At 38.2% G+C, this 17206-nt stretch overlaps 1 protein-coding gene across 2 annotated transcripts in view; it reads right to left on the bottom strand.

The window, feature by feature from the left end:
- Window positions 1–2154: 2154 nt before the first annotated feature.
- Window positions 2155–17206, bottom strand: part of foxp4 (forkhead box P4) — a 251954-nt gene continuing 236902 nt past the window's right edge. For both annotated transcript variants that reach the window (XM_055160172.1, XM_055160171.1), the window contains exons 15-18: window positions 10926–11047; window positions 7656–7722; window positions 5692–5864; window positions 2155–4781 (exon numbers count right to left, since the gene is read on the bottom strand). In XM_055160172.1, the coding sequence (XP_055016147.1) occupies window positions 4631–4781; window positions 5692–5864; window positions 7656–7722; window positions 10926–11047 (513 nt within the window). In that variant the 3' untranslated portion in view covers window positions 2155–4630. The remainder of the gene's footprint in view (window positions 4782–5691; window positions 5865–7655; window positions 7723–10925; window positions 11048–17206) is intronic.

Below are 17206 nucleotides of genomic sequence, written 5' to 3'. Positions count from 1 at the left end.
GGAGAGCTTTACAACGCTGCGAAAAAAGAAACAAAAATCAACCCTAAACAGAATCAAATGCCCTGGAAAGAGAAGTCAAGCATAATATACAAGAATACATTATGAGGGAAACAAAATGGCCGCCTGTGGCACGAATCTGGCAGGTCACAGGGTGCAGCTAAAGTTTTATGCAGCAGTTCCTCTGGGTTTGGATCACAACGGTTTGGGTAAATGTAAAAGTGTGTCGTAAAATCAAAGCGTCTCATTGGGCGAGAGGAAGAAAGGGGCGGAGCTCTGTGGGAGTCTTTGGATATTTGAATAGTGTCAGAGCCGGCGTAGCCCCCTCTAGTGGTCAGTTAGTGTGGTGCGGCGGCCCTGCGTACATGGGGCATTTTATGAACTGATGAAAATGAGTTTGTGGGGCCAGAGAAGCTCACCTACTAACTCACAGGTTGATGGTTTAATCCCCGCTTATAAGACCATTTACTGACATTGTGTCCTTGGGCAAGACACTTCACCCACACGTCAAAAATACACTGTGTTAATGCAGTACTGTAATTGCCCACTAACAAACAGTTTGATGTTTGATTCCAACTAATAGGAAAGCACATTGTCATTGTGTCATTGGGCAAGACACTTCACCCACATTGTCAAAAATAACTTTATAGGGGAGTGGTTTAACTGATAGAAATTTGCTCACTAGCAGCCTGATGGTTTGATTCCCACTAATGGAAACGTATTGGAAATGACATTGTGCCATTGGGCAAGACACAAGTAGTTTAATCAATAGAGATTGCCCACAAGCAGTTTGATGGTTTGATGCCCACTAATAGAAACGTATACTGACAATGTGTCATTGGGCAAGACACTTCACCCACATTCTCAAAAATAATTTTATAGGGGAAGTAGTTTAATTGATAGAGGTTTGCCCACAAGTAGTTTGATGGTTTGATGCCCACTAATAGAAAAGTACACTGTCATTGTGTCATTGGGCAAGACACTTCACCCACATTGTCAAAAATGACAAAAGCTGAACTTGCTGCGGTAATAATTATTTTCATTAACTGTTTTCTGTTTTCAAAATGTGGGTGATAGAACTAGAATACGCTAGTTCAATTTAGTTTACATTTTCACAAACAAAAACTTGAGTGACTTTTGGAGCAGGGGGTTCAATTTCAGTTCATAAAAACACCACCATGAAAACAGGGCCTAGGTACTTCCCAGCCTCTTCTGAGACGCTTCATGTGGTCGAAGGAGAGGTAGTCGTTTCACTTTTGTATTTTTGGGCTAGAGTCCAGATCAGCTTTTTAAATATCAGTCTTACAGTAACAATCATTTTGGCATTTGTTATTGATATTATAGAAGAATGGTGAAAGAAGAAAAATACACCGGAGTTCAGTCTCCCATTGGCTATCATTGAACTGTCTTTGAAAAGGAGGTAGTGTTATTTTTGGTTTTCAAGATGTCAGCCTACCACTTCTGTTATAAAGTCCTCATGTTTTGACCATAAAATTATCACAAACGTGGTTATATTAAATGAAATACAAGAGAAGATTTTGAGTAAAATATAAGGATTAAATGTATTTTTTCCCATTATTTTGAAATGGTCCCTCTTCAACAGTGCTCTTATTTGGCAGACCTCATAGGGCACATCTGGGTTACACCACAGGTTATATGTTTTAAAGCTTGTTTGTAGATATCGGCTTGGTAAAAACATGGGGTCAAATGTGCACCTAAAATGGGTCAAAGTTTTGTACGGAATAGGGTTAAACTAGTGTGGCGTTAAAGGACAAGTCAAGCTATCGGTTACAGCTAAATTTAAATGATGAAAAATGATTCTAAAAAAATAATAATAAAATAAAAAAATATGGGAAATATCACAAATTGTACATAAAAATACCTGGTAATTTTTGAGTAAGTTCTTATGTCAAAAAAAACAAACAAAAAAAACAAAGTGTGATGTGGAAAAACAAAATAGAAAAAAATATTTAAGGTGGAAACACAAACAGCTCTCGCATAGTGGTATATTTATATATTCGTCTTTTTTTTTATTTTATTTTTTATCATACTTCTTATTACAGTTATTTTTAATGATTTGTTGTTTTGACTTGTCCTTTGGGCCACCGTAGCACACCTGTGAGTGCTTTAATATAGTGGAGTTGTGTAGCATTGGTCTTTTTTTTTTTTATATATTTTTTATTTTTTGGAATGGTCAGCAATGTTCCCAGATAGCGGATATAATTTTAATTTGAAACTCCTGCTTTGTTGTCATTTGGCCAGTTCTTTCAAAATAAGAGTCTTTCAATAAAGGGCATTTAAGTAAACTACAGGGTTTTTGGTTTTCTACACATTTCTTTGGTTAACCTGTAACAAAAAATAAAAACGGGAATACGCCTTGATAAACATAATATTAAATTTGGCATGGCACGGTAAAGAATGCTTTCTATGCTCACAGAAAACAAGCGAAAATTATAAATCTGTAACACACACAGTGAATGGCAGGTCAAGTCTAGACAGTAACTAGTACAACCATATAGAGCTTTGAGTTCGAGCTAAGCAGAAGTTGCCAGATTTGGTTTCCCACGTCCAAAATCCCCCTTTTTTATCGATCGTTTTGGACACAGTTCAAGGAGGGGATCTTGGTGGGTTTGAGGTATTCTCTTGCTGCAGTAATACATTTTTTTGAATATATATTTTTAAAGCATTACCGATATTCCTCAAAGTAAATACAACAGGAAAAGTGAGAGAAAACGTTAAATAATAATAATAATAATAGTCATGTTGTCTGGAAAATGGCAACTTTTAAGTGCTAAGTCCAATTTTTTGCTTGCTACACTTGGGACAATACTGCTTTATCTTTCTTAAATTTGGAATGGTGTGAACAAAAATAAAACAAATTACGATATCATAAACATAAACAGCATGTCGAGAAATGAAAAGTATCGATCTTTGAGTAAAACAATAAAAATATCAAATAAAAAGGAAAACAGAAGTGACAAAGCTACCACACATTTTTTCTCGATAAAGTTTTTTTTTTCTTTTTAGTCACAATATGTAGATCCTTCCGCCTCGTCTTTCTCAAAGTGTTCCCAGTCGGATACAGCACCACTAGTGTCCATTTCAGAGACGTTTTTGGGCAGCAACAAAATGGCGGCAGAGAATAAAGTCTTGTTCTATATCTGGCCTCGAAGAATCGTCCAGGAACTAGAATTCAGGTGGAACTGGGATGCGTTGGAGGTATATTTTTTAAAACTTTGTTGTCTAGTCTCCCAGCATTTTAAGAGATCATTGGTCAAAGGGTTGCTCCCAAGTCTATGTACAAATCGGTGAGCGTGGATGTGAGTGTAAGTGTCCACTAGGGGTCTCTAAAACCACGAAGTTAATGGTTTTGAAAAGTTGAAGTTTAGTGTGCAAGTGTATGTATGCATCGAGTGGTTCTTAGTGCCAAGTTATCAAAATGGAGGTAAACGAGTGCTCCACAGTCTTGGTTCTTAGTGAAGGAGGATTCAGAAACCCTGTATACAGTTCACGTTCTTGGTTGTTTGCTTAAAATAATAATAAAAAAACCTAAATAAAAACATTCGTATTTCTTTTTTCTTTTCTCTTAAGTGTTGTCCTTTGCCCCTTAGTAGTGACAGAGAAAAGGGGGCGTGGTCAGTCCCGAGCCCCGCCCTCAAACAGGTAAGTAAGGGAGGGGCTAGATGGGATGGGTCCGGCTAGGGTCCCTCTCCAGCTCCTTATAAGGTATGGGTGCGGGGTTGGTGAGTGGGATGGGTACCAAATGGGTTAGTCGATGACAGTTACGTAGTATGAGTAGTTTGAGGATGTTTGCAGGTTGGGAAAGGTTCTTGGCGACCTCGAAAAAAAGAATTTGGCGTTGCTTGCTGGGTGGGATGGGTCCTAATGGGATGTTTGTTTTGGCTTGAAATTTTTTGGGACTTTACCATAAAAGAGCGCAATGTTTTCTAGTGGGATGGGTGCCTGCTTGGTGGTCTTGGTTGTAGGGTGGGATGGGTTCTTGACACCCTCAATCCTGGTTTTTGGTAGGATGCATCCTGCTAAATTTTGAGTTTTAAGGAAGGGTGTCCTGGTTAGAACCACCTTTACCTTAAATGGTATTATAGATTTCTGAACATTTTAGGGTGTAAAAGAGTCCCATGTTGGCAGGTGAGATGGGTCCTCTGTGGTCTTGGGTCCAATGTAGGATGGGTGCCGGATTTAGTAGATGTCTGTTGATTTTGTAGTAGTGGGGCCTCCAAGAGCTCTTTGCAGATAAAGAGTCGTGTAAGGTGTTATGGTCTGTTGGTGGTCTTAGGGTGCAGGGTGGGATGGGTCCTTACTCAGTGGTTTTGTGTGCAGGGTGGGATGGGTCCTCAGTGGTCTTGGGTGCAGGCTGGGATGGCTGCTCAGTGGACTTGAGTGCTGGGGGGAATGGGTCCTTGTTTGGTGGTCTTGGGTGCAAGGTGGGATGGGTCCTCAGTGGTCTTGGGTGCAGGCTGGGATGGTTGCTCGGTGGTCTTGGGTGGTGGGGGGATGGGTCCTTGTTTGGTGGTCTTGGGTGCCCCGTGGTCTTGGGTGCAGGGTGGGATGGGTCCTTTTTGGTGGTCTTGGGTGCCCCGTGGTGTTGGGTGCAGGGTGGGATGGGTCATCTCTACTCCAGCAGCTCCTCTGTGGGCAGGTCTTCCTCCAGGTCGCGCTCGTCACTGGGGAGGGGCAGGCTGTGTGAGACCCCAGTGAGGAGGGACACGGGTCGGCTGTCCTCCTCCAGCTCAGTGGGCTCCTCCTTCACGTGCACCGGGTGGCTGTGGGGAGGACACAAAGAGGTGATTAAAAACTCATTCATTTTAATTTTACCAGCAGTTTTCATAGTATTTATAGGAGTGATGTGAAATGGTTTGGGATGGACTGACTGACATCCAACAATACAATTTCTTAGTAATAGTATTAGCAGTGCTGCTCAAATCTGAGTGTAAGTACTAGTAGTAGGAGTATTTGTATTAGAGGCAGTTAGTATGGTAGTATTCATTCCTGTATTGCTCAGAACAAAGGTTATGTTGTATGTATGTCTTAGTTTGGTTCTGGTCTAGTATATAGTACACTAGTTGTAGTAGCAGAGGTAGTACAACTTGTGTTAGTAGTATTAGCAGTAGCTGCTGTGGGCTGAGGTCAGGAATGAAATTGCCAGTGCTGCGCACCTGCCCCGTACTGGAGCATAGTAGTAGTTGTAGTAGTACCTGTACTGCTGTGGGCTGAGTGTGGGGCTGTGTGTATGTAGTAGTAGCAGTAGTAGTAATAGTAGTAGTGGTAGTAGTAGTAGTAGTAGTAGTAGTAGTAGTAGTAGTAGTAGTAGTAGTAGTAGTAGTATTAGTACTTGTAGTGCTGTGGGCTGAGTGTGGGGCTGTGTGTATGTAGTAGTAGCAGTAGTAGTAATAGTAGTAGTGGTAGTAGTAGTAGTAGTAGTAGTAGTAGTATTAGTAGTATTAGTACTTGTAGTGCTGTGGGCTGAGTGTGGGGCTACAGATGCCATTGCTGTGCACCTGCTCCACAGTGGAGCTGATAGTAGTAGTATTAGTGACTGTATGGCTCTGGGCTGAATGCAGGGCTATGTGTATGTAGTAGTAGTAGTAGTAGTAGTAGTAGAAGTAGTAGTAGTAGTAGTAGTAGTAGTAGTTGTAGTAGTAATAGTAGTAGTAGTAGTAGCAGTAGTATTACCTGTACTGCTGTGGGCTGAGCGTGGGGCTGCAGCTGCCGTTGCTGTGCACCTGCTCCACGGTGGAGCTGACGTCGTCATGTCCCACGTGCAGCATGTTGAGGCTGGGGGCCGAGGGAGGGGTCCCCAGAGACGAACTGTTCAGGAGGGACAGGCTGCTCTCTGCCAGCGCCGCCTGCACGCACACACACACACACAGAAACACACACACACACACGTTATTCACTATGTCAGAATCAGACTGTCACGATTCATTTCCTCAAATAATCTAGTAAATAAATGTATAAATGAATAAACATAAATGGATGTAGGATGCACTGTTGTGTTGTTGTGCATATGAATAAACTCCTTCATTCATCATACTAAACTGTCTTCCACGGGAAATTTGCCTTGGTCGACTTAATGGTTATCAAAATAATGAAAACGTTTCTGGATTGTTTAATTATATTTCATAAATTTGGATTAATGACATTGTATATTAAGTGCTGTGAGACTAACCACACATCTGGTCATTTGTAATTTGTGGTTCTACTTGTGTGTACACTGATAAATAAATCACAGTTCTAGACACGGAAATGACGCTCGGTGCGGTACAATATGCAACCTGGATATGTGCGACAGATTTTGAAAACCTAATTGACACAAAACAGTGGCGTTTAGAAGAAAAATTGACAAAGCTTCAAATGATCCTCTGTGGGAACGGCTCTGCTCATTTGGAAGTGATTCAAAGGACTGTAAACCAGAGCCGTGTTATGAAACCCATTTGCACTGACGATAACTGCACCAAAACTGCCGAGCGAGCAGATGGCAGACGCAATTGTCCAAGTTACGTCTCCTTTCAGTCTATTTATAGGTAAATCTGTAATTATATATTTATTTTGTCTTCTAATAGCGTCTTAAATATTTTTGTCGATCTGGAAATTCTTCAATTCTCTTACATTTCTTTGCATTATTCTGCCAATTCCCATGAAACCAAAAGGCTAATTTGATCCATAATTAAAACACAACAATTATTTTTATTTCATTAGAAAATAAATGATCTTTAAAACATCTTCATGTGTTCAGCTATTGCACGTTTCACTTGTTTATTATCTTAACTGACCACTAGGGGGCACTTAGATACAGGGCATGACGGCTTGTGCTTCCAGAGGACGGCTCTTGCTCTTTCTCCGCAATCCTTTTAATATTTTTACTTCAAATTTAGATAAAAATGAACCCAGGAAATATCGTTAACATCTACAAAACCAACTTCAAATTTTATCCAAATAATATGAACCTTACAAGTGTCAAATTTCTAGTTTTTCTCAGTCAAAAATGATAAAAAAAAAAGACAGGATTGTGGCTGTCTTTTTGATTCTCAGACAATTTCTCGGATAATTTTATGCGCTAACCCTAATTGACAACTATGGGCTGCGATAAATCATGTAAAAAATTGCACTGGCGAAAGAGAGAAAGGGAAAAGAGGGAGGAGAAAGAGAGAAAGGTAGAGTAGGAGAGAAAGACAGAAAGAGAGAGAGAAAGAGAAAGAGAGGGAGGAGAGGGGGGTCATTAGGGAATCTGCTAATTATAAAAGAGAATTGATATTAGTGCCCTTGATGGTGATTGGCTGCTTCTGCTCGGAGAGGTGCGCCGAGAAGAAGAAGAGAGAAATGGGACAGAGGCGGGTCGGTGTCGGAGTGATTTCGAAAAGAATTGTATAATTGCGTTTTTTTTTTTTTTTTCTACAATTTCGAACCGATTTGGAAAAAAAAATTAAAAATCAGTACACGAGCGTTAATATTTGAAAGAGAGCGAAATTATGAACGGCTAAATGAACACAAGAATCACATTTCAGAACATTTTCAAATAGGTCTACGTTGGCAGGTTTTACACGCAGATATTTCGTTCAGAATACTACCTAAAGTACTGCAGTATTTTTGATTAGATTAGCGAATTACTGCGACTACCGTGTTGGATGGGAGTGTACCTGGTAGCTGGCGTTTAAAGATCCAAAACCAAGGCCTGAAATCATGTTCTTCACCAGAGTGGGGCTTCTGTGGACAAAAAACAAACAAAAAAATACACAAAATTTATTAGAATATATACATTTCTGTATACACATTGTAGCAGTTATATTGGGTTTTCACAGTGTACTATGTTTTGTACGTAACCAGAAGTAGGCCAGGTTTTGTCCAATACCTAGTCGTAGTAGTAGTTTTCGAAAAATGTGTTAGTCATCATCTTTGTTAGTATTTATAAAGTACTTTCAATGCATTTTTGTCTAAGAATGTGTTGGTTTTTTTGCAAGTATTAATACATTATAATTACTTTGTTCCCATTAAAGTAGCAGTAGTTTTTGTACATACACTGAAATCTGAGTGTTTGATAAATACCGACTAATAGTAATTAAGTAACAGCTAATTAGGATATTTGACTGTAAACGTAAAACATGATTTCAATATTTTTAAATCAGAGGAGTTTTGAGCGATGAAATTCGTTTGAGGATTTCTGCGATACTTTTGAGCTAAAGGACAATAAGAAGAAGGGGCTGGTTCATACGGTGCGATGCGGAGGGGAGTTCATTATGTCTGCACATCTGTTTACACATCTGTTTACAGTCTGTTTACAGGCTCCGACAAGGCCTCACTTCTCCCTCTGCGGCTGCTTCCAACGCCATTCACAAAATCAAACTAATCCGGCACTGACTATAGGAAAACGCTTAAAAAACTGGTGATGTTCAAAGAAAAATTGTGAGAATATTGGCACCGATATTGAACATTTTGGTGGCTTTTAAGATTTTTTTGGGTCTATAAATTGTGTACAAATGTAATAAGACTACGGATGTAACGGTATCCAAATCTCACGGTATGATATTATCTCGATATGCATCTCACGGTACGATTATTTTTATTGCGATATTTTGAAGAGACTAAAATAATTGTACAGTAGATAGGACGCTTTTTTGCTTTTAAAATACCTTGACAAGATTTTGGTGTGAATTATTTCTGTCGTAATCCCAAAAATTCAAGTAAAAAACATATTTCTTCATGTTGTCTGCGCTGAAATGAATCATGGGATATGTAGTTCCTGATGTTTGTAAGCTGTTGCTACTTGTAATTTGATATATTGTGACAGCCCACGATATTATTGTGAGAATTCCACGATATTTCGGTTATTGTTACATCCATAAATAAGATAATTTACTAGCCAATGTTTTTACAAATAACAAATTGCGATTATTTTTTACTGTATGTTGTTTGAGTTTAAAATACATTGTGCATATCTAGAAAAATGAGGTGAAATGTGGACATCTTCAGCCTGAGTATGTGATATTTGAACTGCTAAGTGTTTCTCTACATCGTCCCCATAATAAATGCAATTTGGATGTTAATTACTCGACTCCTTTAATGAATACAAGTCAAATACGTGATAAAATATTCAGAGAGTGGACTACAGAGGGACAGAGGAGCTCATTCTCCAAAAGGCTCCTACAGTGAGAGATACCATACTCCATACAAGTGTACAACAACTCACCGTTATGTCATATAATACTCCCTACAACTGTACCACAAATCACCCCAGTGTAACAGATAACCCCATGTCCTTTCAATCATTATTTATCTTTGTATTAAGTATTTTGCAGAGATTTTTAGACCAATTTAAAGATGAAATGTAGGAGATTTTGATAAAGAATTTGACAATAGATTTTTCTTAATTTTTCAAGAGGTTTTTGTGTGTTTGGTTTGCTCAAATACACAATTGGGCTGTTATCTCAAATTAAATGTGGTAAAATTAAGCCTCAGTACATTTTACTTTTCAATCCAAATCTAAAATGTAGTGTAGAGTAGGAAGTACAGATACATATTCTCAAACGTAAAAAGTATCCACTGTAAAATGCACTTACGTAAAGTACACACCTAAAATTTGTACTTAAGTAATTTACTTTTGTACTTAGTTACCTTACGATTAAACGTTTTTCTCTTTGTTATTATGAACAACATGAAAATAGAACAAAAACTTTGTCCATATATACATGTATTCAAAAGTGCAGTTAAAAAAGGGATTATTTCAAAATACTGTGCTCAAAAAATGAGTGCTTAGTGTATATGTGTGCATGTATATGTATGTATGTATGTATGTATGCGTGTATGTATGTATGTGTGTATGTATGTATGTATGTATGCATGTATATATCTACGTATGTATGTATGTATGTATATATCTACATATGTTTGTATGTATGTATGTATGCGTGTATGTATGTATGTTTGTATGTATGTATGTATGTATGTATGTATGTGTGTATGTATGTATGTATGTATGTGTGTATGTATGCGTGTATGTATGTATGTGTGTATGTATGTATGTATGTATGTATGTATGCATGTATATATCTACGTATGTATGTATGTATGTATATATCTACATATGTTTGTATGTATGTATGTATGTATGTATGCGTGTATGTATGTATGTGTGTATGTATGTATGTATGTATGTATGTATGTATGTACTGTATGTATGTATGTATGTATGTATGTATGTACTGTATGTATGTATGTATGTATGTATGTATGTATGTATGTACTGTATGTACTGTATGTATGTATGTATGTATGTATGTATGTATGTATGTACTGTATGTATGTATGTATGTACTGTATGTAAGTATGTATGTATGTATGTATGTACTGTATGTACTGTATGTATGTATGTACTGTATGTATGTATGTATATATGTATGTATGTGTATATTATATCTGTGTACATAATTATAGCTTATATTGTACAATGAAATGAGAAGTCTATATGTTCTTTTTAAATTTGAAACAGTAGAAAAAAGGGTGGGGTTAAATATGTATGTTTTTCAGACACAAGTAAAATTTGCGTGGTATTTATTTTTGTTTATTATGATAGAAAAGAAATATTAACTTTTTGTATTATATCTCTGTATTCACATTTTCTATAAATGTTTTTTTTTTAAATCATTCATTCATTCTAATATATTGTGATGTGTGAGCTACTGTGTCCAAATCCTGTCCAAATATACCAATGTTCCTCTCTCGGATCTGGCCAGGAGGTAGTATTTCTTTCAGTACTACATTGATTACATGGCATTTATCAGCAAATACATGGAGATAAATAGTCTTTAATAGTTATTTTTACTCAGAGGAATATTCTTGTTTGCAGTACTGTTTACATTCTATGAGGCTATAGTGTGTCCCAGTATGACGTCATGGCTGGGTTGAGGTCATACCCGGTCATCTTTGGTGGTCTCCTCTTTTGGTACTCGACCTCGTCCACGGTCCACACGGCGCCCTTCACGTTCTCCACGCGCACGAAACACTTGTGCAGGCTCAGGTTGTGGCGCACGGCATTCTGGGTAAAAAAGACAGTAAGGAAAAGGGTAAGTGTGATCATTTTTAACTTCTATTGCTATGTAGGGTTCACTGTTACAGATTTGATTACAGGTTTTAGATGAGAGAGGATGAGTGTGTGAATAATTTTAAGTTCTAATAGGTTTATTGGCTATTGGTCAATACAAATTTATATAAACATAAAAAAAAAAAGAATACATACTAAAATGCAACAATTGAACTTGCAGAACACACACACACTCACAAAGAAAAATCTGATACAACTAAACAGCAATGATGCGAAAATGAACAAAACAAAAGAAAGACAATGCAATTATGCTTGAACAAAATGAATAGAAAATGCACAAAATGAAAAATTGGGACTGTTGCCATAGAGACTCACAACGCAAAAGTAAAAGTATCACATGAAACACACTGAAAAAGTAAAAAGTACAAGTGTTTAGTGCAGATTTTGAGACATAATAAAGCTTAAAATTAGTTGATTTTGATAAAGATTTGCAAAAAATTTTGTTCAACAGAAACAACTGAATGTATATTTTTCTCAGCTGTTTTTATTTTTATTATTTTCGCATTTACTCAAACTAGAAATATGTTAAAAAATAAACTCTCAGCCTTTTCAGTGGGTCTCAAAAAACTATAATAAATATACTTTTACTTTTCAGTCCTGTAGTGTAGTGAAGTAGAAAGTACAGACACCTGCTCTCAAATGTAGAGAAAAAGTAAAAAGTACACAGATCTTTACTACTTTAACTTTACTTTTACTTCTACAGATACATTAGTGAATATTTTGTGTCAAATAAGTTATGCAGTTGTAGTAATAGTAGAAAAGTATACGTGTTTCCCAGTTTGGTTTAAGGCCTTCTTTGGTTATGACTCTTAAAAAAATAACTCCCAATGAGATCCAGCTCTAAATATTACACCCCAGCTTATCTCTGAGCTAATAATTTGACATATTTTCTTTTAATTCCCGGTTTTGACGTGAAACGAAACAATTTAACTTCTTTTGCAAAATCCATTAACATCACAGCTTTTCAAAATAATCTTTTTAATATCTTGAAGAATTTCCTTGATATTTTCGCCGCGAGCATGTCCTTAATAACTCCGTAATCACCAGCTATTTCCTATTTTCGCTTCCAGTCCGAGAAACACTCCGCGATTTTTAAATTTGTCAGCAAAAAAAGTCTCGCATTTTTGTTGTCAGCCCGCGCTAATAAACGGCGGGGCTGCTTTCTTTGTATTTTTATCTTAAAATTTGCTAATCGCTAACACAAAGAGGACGTGGCGACGCGCGCGCTATCTCCCCGGCGCCCCCCCCAGGGACCAGCCTCCCCTTTTCATCTGCTATTTGTAGTTTGTTCATGCCCAATTTCATTAGCCATTTTAATTCGTCTATAATTAAATGGTGCATACTCTCCCTGACACGGCGCCGGAGAGGGGGGACGGGAGCGGGCGGGGGGGTGGGTGACAGGAGCGAGCGGGCGGCGGGAGCGGGCGGGCGTCACTCGTTTGTCATAATCACATGCAAAAAATGGTGAAAAAAACACACATACGTAATTATACAAGCTGTAATCAGCAGACAGGAGAGGCCAAAGAGGAGACCGCACTATAAAAAATACTTCTGTTCTGAATCATGATTGGAGGAGTATTGCATACGTTACATTCTACTACTTATGAGGGGATTGGAATTGACCTGTTTTGAGGGATTTCATACTGTTTTGAATATATTCTGTCTTATATTCTACACAATTTATAAATCATTTAAGTAAAAAAAATATACATATAGTAATAATCAATCAGAATAAAAAAACAGCTCAAATTCAGTCAAGAAAATAGGGGTTTAACGATACATGTATTCATGCCAAAACGTTTTGGTGCGGGATGTTCGGTGCAGGGCTGTGCATGAGTGATTTCTCACAATTTGTGCATGTTTACATTCTGCCACTACATGTGCAGCTACACGAAGGCTCGGTTCTTTAATATTCACGAGGGAACTTGTCTGTAATTTGGGTGCAGTGTTTCCAGCAGTGCTTTATATTTAGGGCAGCTGCCTTCACAACAATTGCCCCTCGTCTTGAGTATGTCTCTCTGAACCACATGAATCCTCGCAAAACTACAGCTGTCATGCCCAGCCTGAACCCCCCCAAAAATTCAGAAAATCTAGTAAAGCTTCATCCTGGAACTGTTAGTGCTGCGCTTTACTTTCTGGAAAGTTTTGTTTACTGTTTACAAGGAATTTATTTTTTATAATATTTCATACATTTGTTGCTTAATTGAGAATATTTTATTTAACTTATTAGTATTACCAAGCAGCAGTTCACATTTATTTTATTTTTCTGTTTGTATAATGTTAAAGTTGTTTTAATAAACACAAAAAGAAACAACTAGTAAATGGTTTTGTATTTTGTTCCCAAACTGTTCCGAAAATGAACCAAACCGTGACCTCAAAACCGACGTACATATCGAACAATGACTACTGCGCACTGTTACACTCCTATAAGCAAAATATTTTGGTCTAAAAATTGAAGTTAAAGTGTAACTTTCTAGTGGAGGATATGCCACCTGTGTGTTTCCATAGAGATGATATTTATAATCCTAGAATATTCCACAGTATGACATTAAACATCTGTCTTATATTTATTCAATTACACATGTTTATGGATTTATATATTAGCCTCTCCACAGATCTAACCTGTAACTTGTTCTGGTGGTTCTTGTTTTCACAGAGCCAGATAAGTTGTAACGCCCTATAGTGGAACATTACCGACATAGCATTAACATCTCCGTGGTAACAAGCATACGATGGACCTTCTACCACAAAAGTTACGTAGTGCATCTTTAATAAACTATTCAAAACTAATCAAACGTTGCCTATTGTGTGTGATTCGCGTCATTTGAACTAATCTATATCATTTTTTGCAGTGTACCTGATCTCCAGCGCTCCCCTGTACACCTCCCATAGACATATTATGAGGCGGCGATGCTAAGTTTTGTAAATGAGAATGACCCCAATCTTCTGACAGTGCAAACACAGACACGCACACGGACACACGGCGATGATGGTGAAGATGATGAGGAAGGGGGGAGGGCAGCGGAGGAAGAGAGGAGAAGAGAGAGAGAGACAGAGAGAGAGAGAGAGAGAGAGAAGAGAGGAAAAAGAGAGAGGAGGAGGAGGAGGGGGGGGCGATTTGCATTTTCGTGATCAAAGACTAATTCTGATGGTTAAAATATTAGCGGGGCGTTCACAAAGAGGCACAACACACACGCACACATCCACACAATCTGATGAGAGCGCAGAAAGGAGAAGCTGCTCCTCTCAGTTTTGTCTTGGAAACAAAAATATTTTACGGCAAAACTTTACAATGTCACCATTCACAATTTATGCCGTGATTTAGAAGAGAAAAATGCATATTAATAACATTTGTAGTGGAAAGATAATATTATGTAACGTCCTCAATAGCTCAATCATTTTTATTGACCTTTATCTAGGAAATCTATAGTTGAGCTACTAAAAGTTTCTAGAATCAACTTAGAAAATCTAATTAAGTGCATTTTTTACAAACAGTAACAGTATCTGATTTGATTCCTTTAGTCTGAGGTCAGTGTTAAGTCCTGGTTTAGTCTTGGTTTGGTCCTGGTTTAGACCTGATGTGATCTTACATTTTTAGGTTTAGACCTGGCTACTTGGTCTTGATTTATTCCTCCCATTCATAAAAATCTGTGCTGAAAATAGTCACGTTCTGACGTCTCAAACTATTGTAGTGTGAACAGTGACGCTTGCGCCTGTATGTGGTAAATGGTCACGTTTTATAGAGCACTTTTCCACCTTCAAGGCATTTTACATAGTGGAACTGCTCACCCATTCACACACACATTCATACACCCGTGTGCGCAGACACCGAGGGCGAGGAGGATGAAGTGTCTTGTCTAGGGATGCACCGATACGATATTGAATTCAGATATCTTGTTGATATTGAATATTTTGATGGACTGGATAACAGCTTCCAAGATATCAGTTTAGCCGATCCCATTTTGGTCTATAAACTGGTGTAATAAGATGCTTTAGCAGCCAAATGTCTTATATCCATCCATTTTCTTTCTCTTATCCGGGGACAGGTCGTGGGGGCAGCAGTCTAAGCAGGGATTCCCAGACTTCCTTCACCCCAGACACGTCCTCCAGCTCCTCCTCCCCAAGGTGTTCCCAGACCAGCCCAGAGACATAGTCCCTCCAGCATGTCCTGGGTCTTCCCCAGGGGCTCCTACCGGTGAGACATGCCCAGAAAACCTCCCGAGAGAGGCACCCAGGAGGCATCCGGAACAGATGCCCGAGCCACTTCAACTGGCTCCTCTAGACGTGGAGGAGCAGCGGCTCTACTCCGAGCTCCTCCCGTGTGACTGAGCTCCTCACCCTATCTCTAAGGGTGATCTAAGGCCCAACTACTCTGCAGAGGAAACGCATTCATTTTGACCGCTTCTATCCGCGATCTTGTTCTTTCTGTCATTTCCCAAAGTTCATGACCATAGGTGAGGGGAGGAACGTAGATTGACTGGTAAAGAGAGAGCTTTGCCAAATGTTTTATAATATTATTACATTTGTATCAACACAAAGCTGTTCTGGAGTTACAAAACACACTTAGATCATTTTTTACGTCATGCGTTTGTGTTTAAAGGAAATAAACAACATTTTCAATTTCTGCATTGGTTGTTATCGGTTGATATTGTATTGACGGATACTAAAAACCAAAGTATCAACATCGATATCGGAACAGAAAAAGCTGGATCGGTGCATCCCTAGATCATAGTGACAGCATTCATCTGAGGGAGCTGGAATCACACCGCTGACCTGTGGGTTAGTAGCTCTGACCGCACTTCCAGTGATGTGTCGAGGTCGGGATCCGAGCCACCAACCCTTGGATCAGTGGACAGACTACTTCTACTTCTGTACTTATAAAAGCTCTTTTAAAATGCATATCTGTATTGCTCTTCTCATTACGTGTATCCAGTTGCCTCCAAACCTTTCTGCTTCTCCTTTCCATTTTTACCATCACACCTTCTCTCTCTCTCTTTCTCTGTTCTGTTTTCCTCCTCCTCTCCTCTCTCTCTCTCCGTTGTGTCTGATCAATGACTCCTGGCTCGTGACACCGTGCTCCTCTCATGAAATATAACGACTTATTAAAGGAAGGCACATATCTTTGGCCCTGTTTAACTCCGAGAGGCCCCCCATATAAATACATGAGGCTATCTTTAAGGGTCCAGGGGCCAACTGCGCCAGAAGAACACGCGCGTCCACCATTAATAGTTAAAATTCATAAAAGTCAGATGAGGAGGAGAGAGATTTGAAACTGGCCCATCTCTTAACCCTCCTTGACGATTCTTTAAGTTCAGCTCTGGCTATTAGAGGAGAGGAAAAAGTGCCAAGGTCCTCGTCCGTCACCTATTTCCTCGTCTCCTTTCCTTGCTTCCTTAGCTCCTAGTTTCTCAGGAGGAGCAGAAATTAGTGCGCGCTTTGGTGGAATTGGGTCAGCACCTATAGCAGCAATTATCAGGCCAGATGTCTGCACGACAGAAAGAGATTGGAACTAAGAAGGCCGCAGTTTTAGCTTTGAAATGGGTCTGAATTTCTCAAATTATATTATATTTTTCTTTTCTTCAATATTTTTATCTTCTACTTCTGTATTATTTGAGAACATAAATTGCTTAGTCAAAAGTTTGGACACACCATTTCATCTCATTCAGTGTTTTTTTATTTTTTTTTTTATTTCCAATGCATTTATTTCTGAATATTTTTTCGACAAAGCAAAGGAGGCTACTTTGAGAATATATAATATTATTTACTTTTTTCCTTTTCTTACATAATTCTATATCTGTTATTTGATGTCTTATGTATGCACTGTATAAGAAATGTAGGAAGTAGTACAAAATAAGTAAATAAAAACATTGAATGAGATCTGTTCTAACTTTTGACTGGTCCTGTATATTAGGGATGGGCATTCGATTACATTTTCTTAATCAATTGTAACATTTTTATTAAAATTTAAAATTAAAATTATCACCATTATTATTACTATTACTAATCTGCAAAAATAAACTCAACTTTACAACATATAAACCATAACCACTATAGATCCACATCAGCCCGTTTGACATTATAATGTGTTTAATG

This window comes from Boleophthalmus pectinirostris, unplaced genomic scaffold (assembly GCF_026225935.1).
Source record: "Boleophthalmus pectinirostris isolate CB_2022bp ecotype Guang Dong unplaced genomic scaffold, ASM2622593v1 HiC_scaffold_3, whole genome shotgun sequence".
NCBI classification, from domain to species: Eukaryota; Metazoa; Chordata; class Actinopteri; order Gobiiformes; family Gobiidae; genus Boleophthalmus; species Boleophthalmus pectinirostris.
The sequence above is the reverse complement of the archived record's forward strand: the minus strand, read 5'-3'. Positions and strand labels throughout refer to the sequence as shown.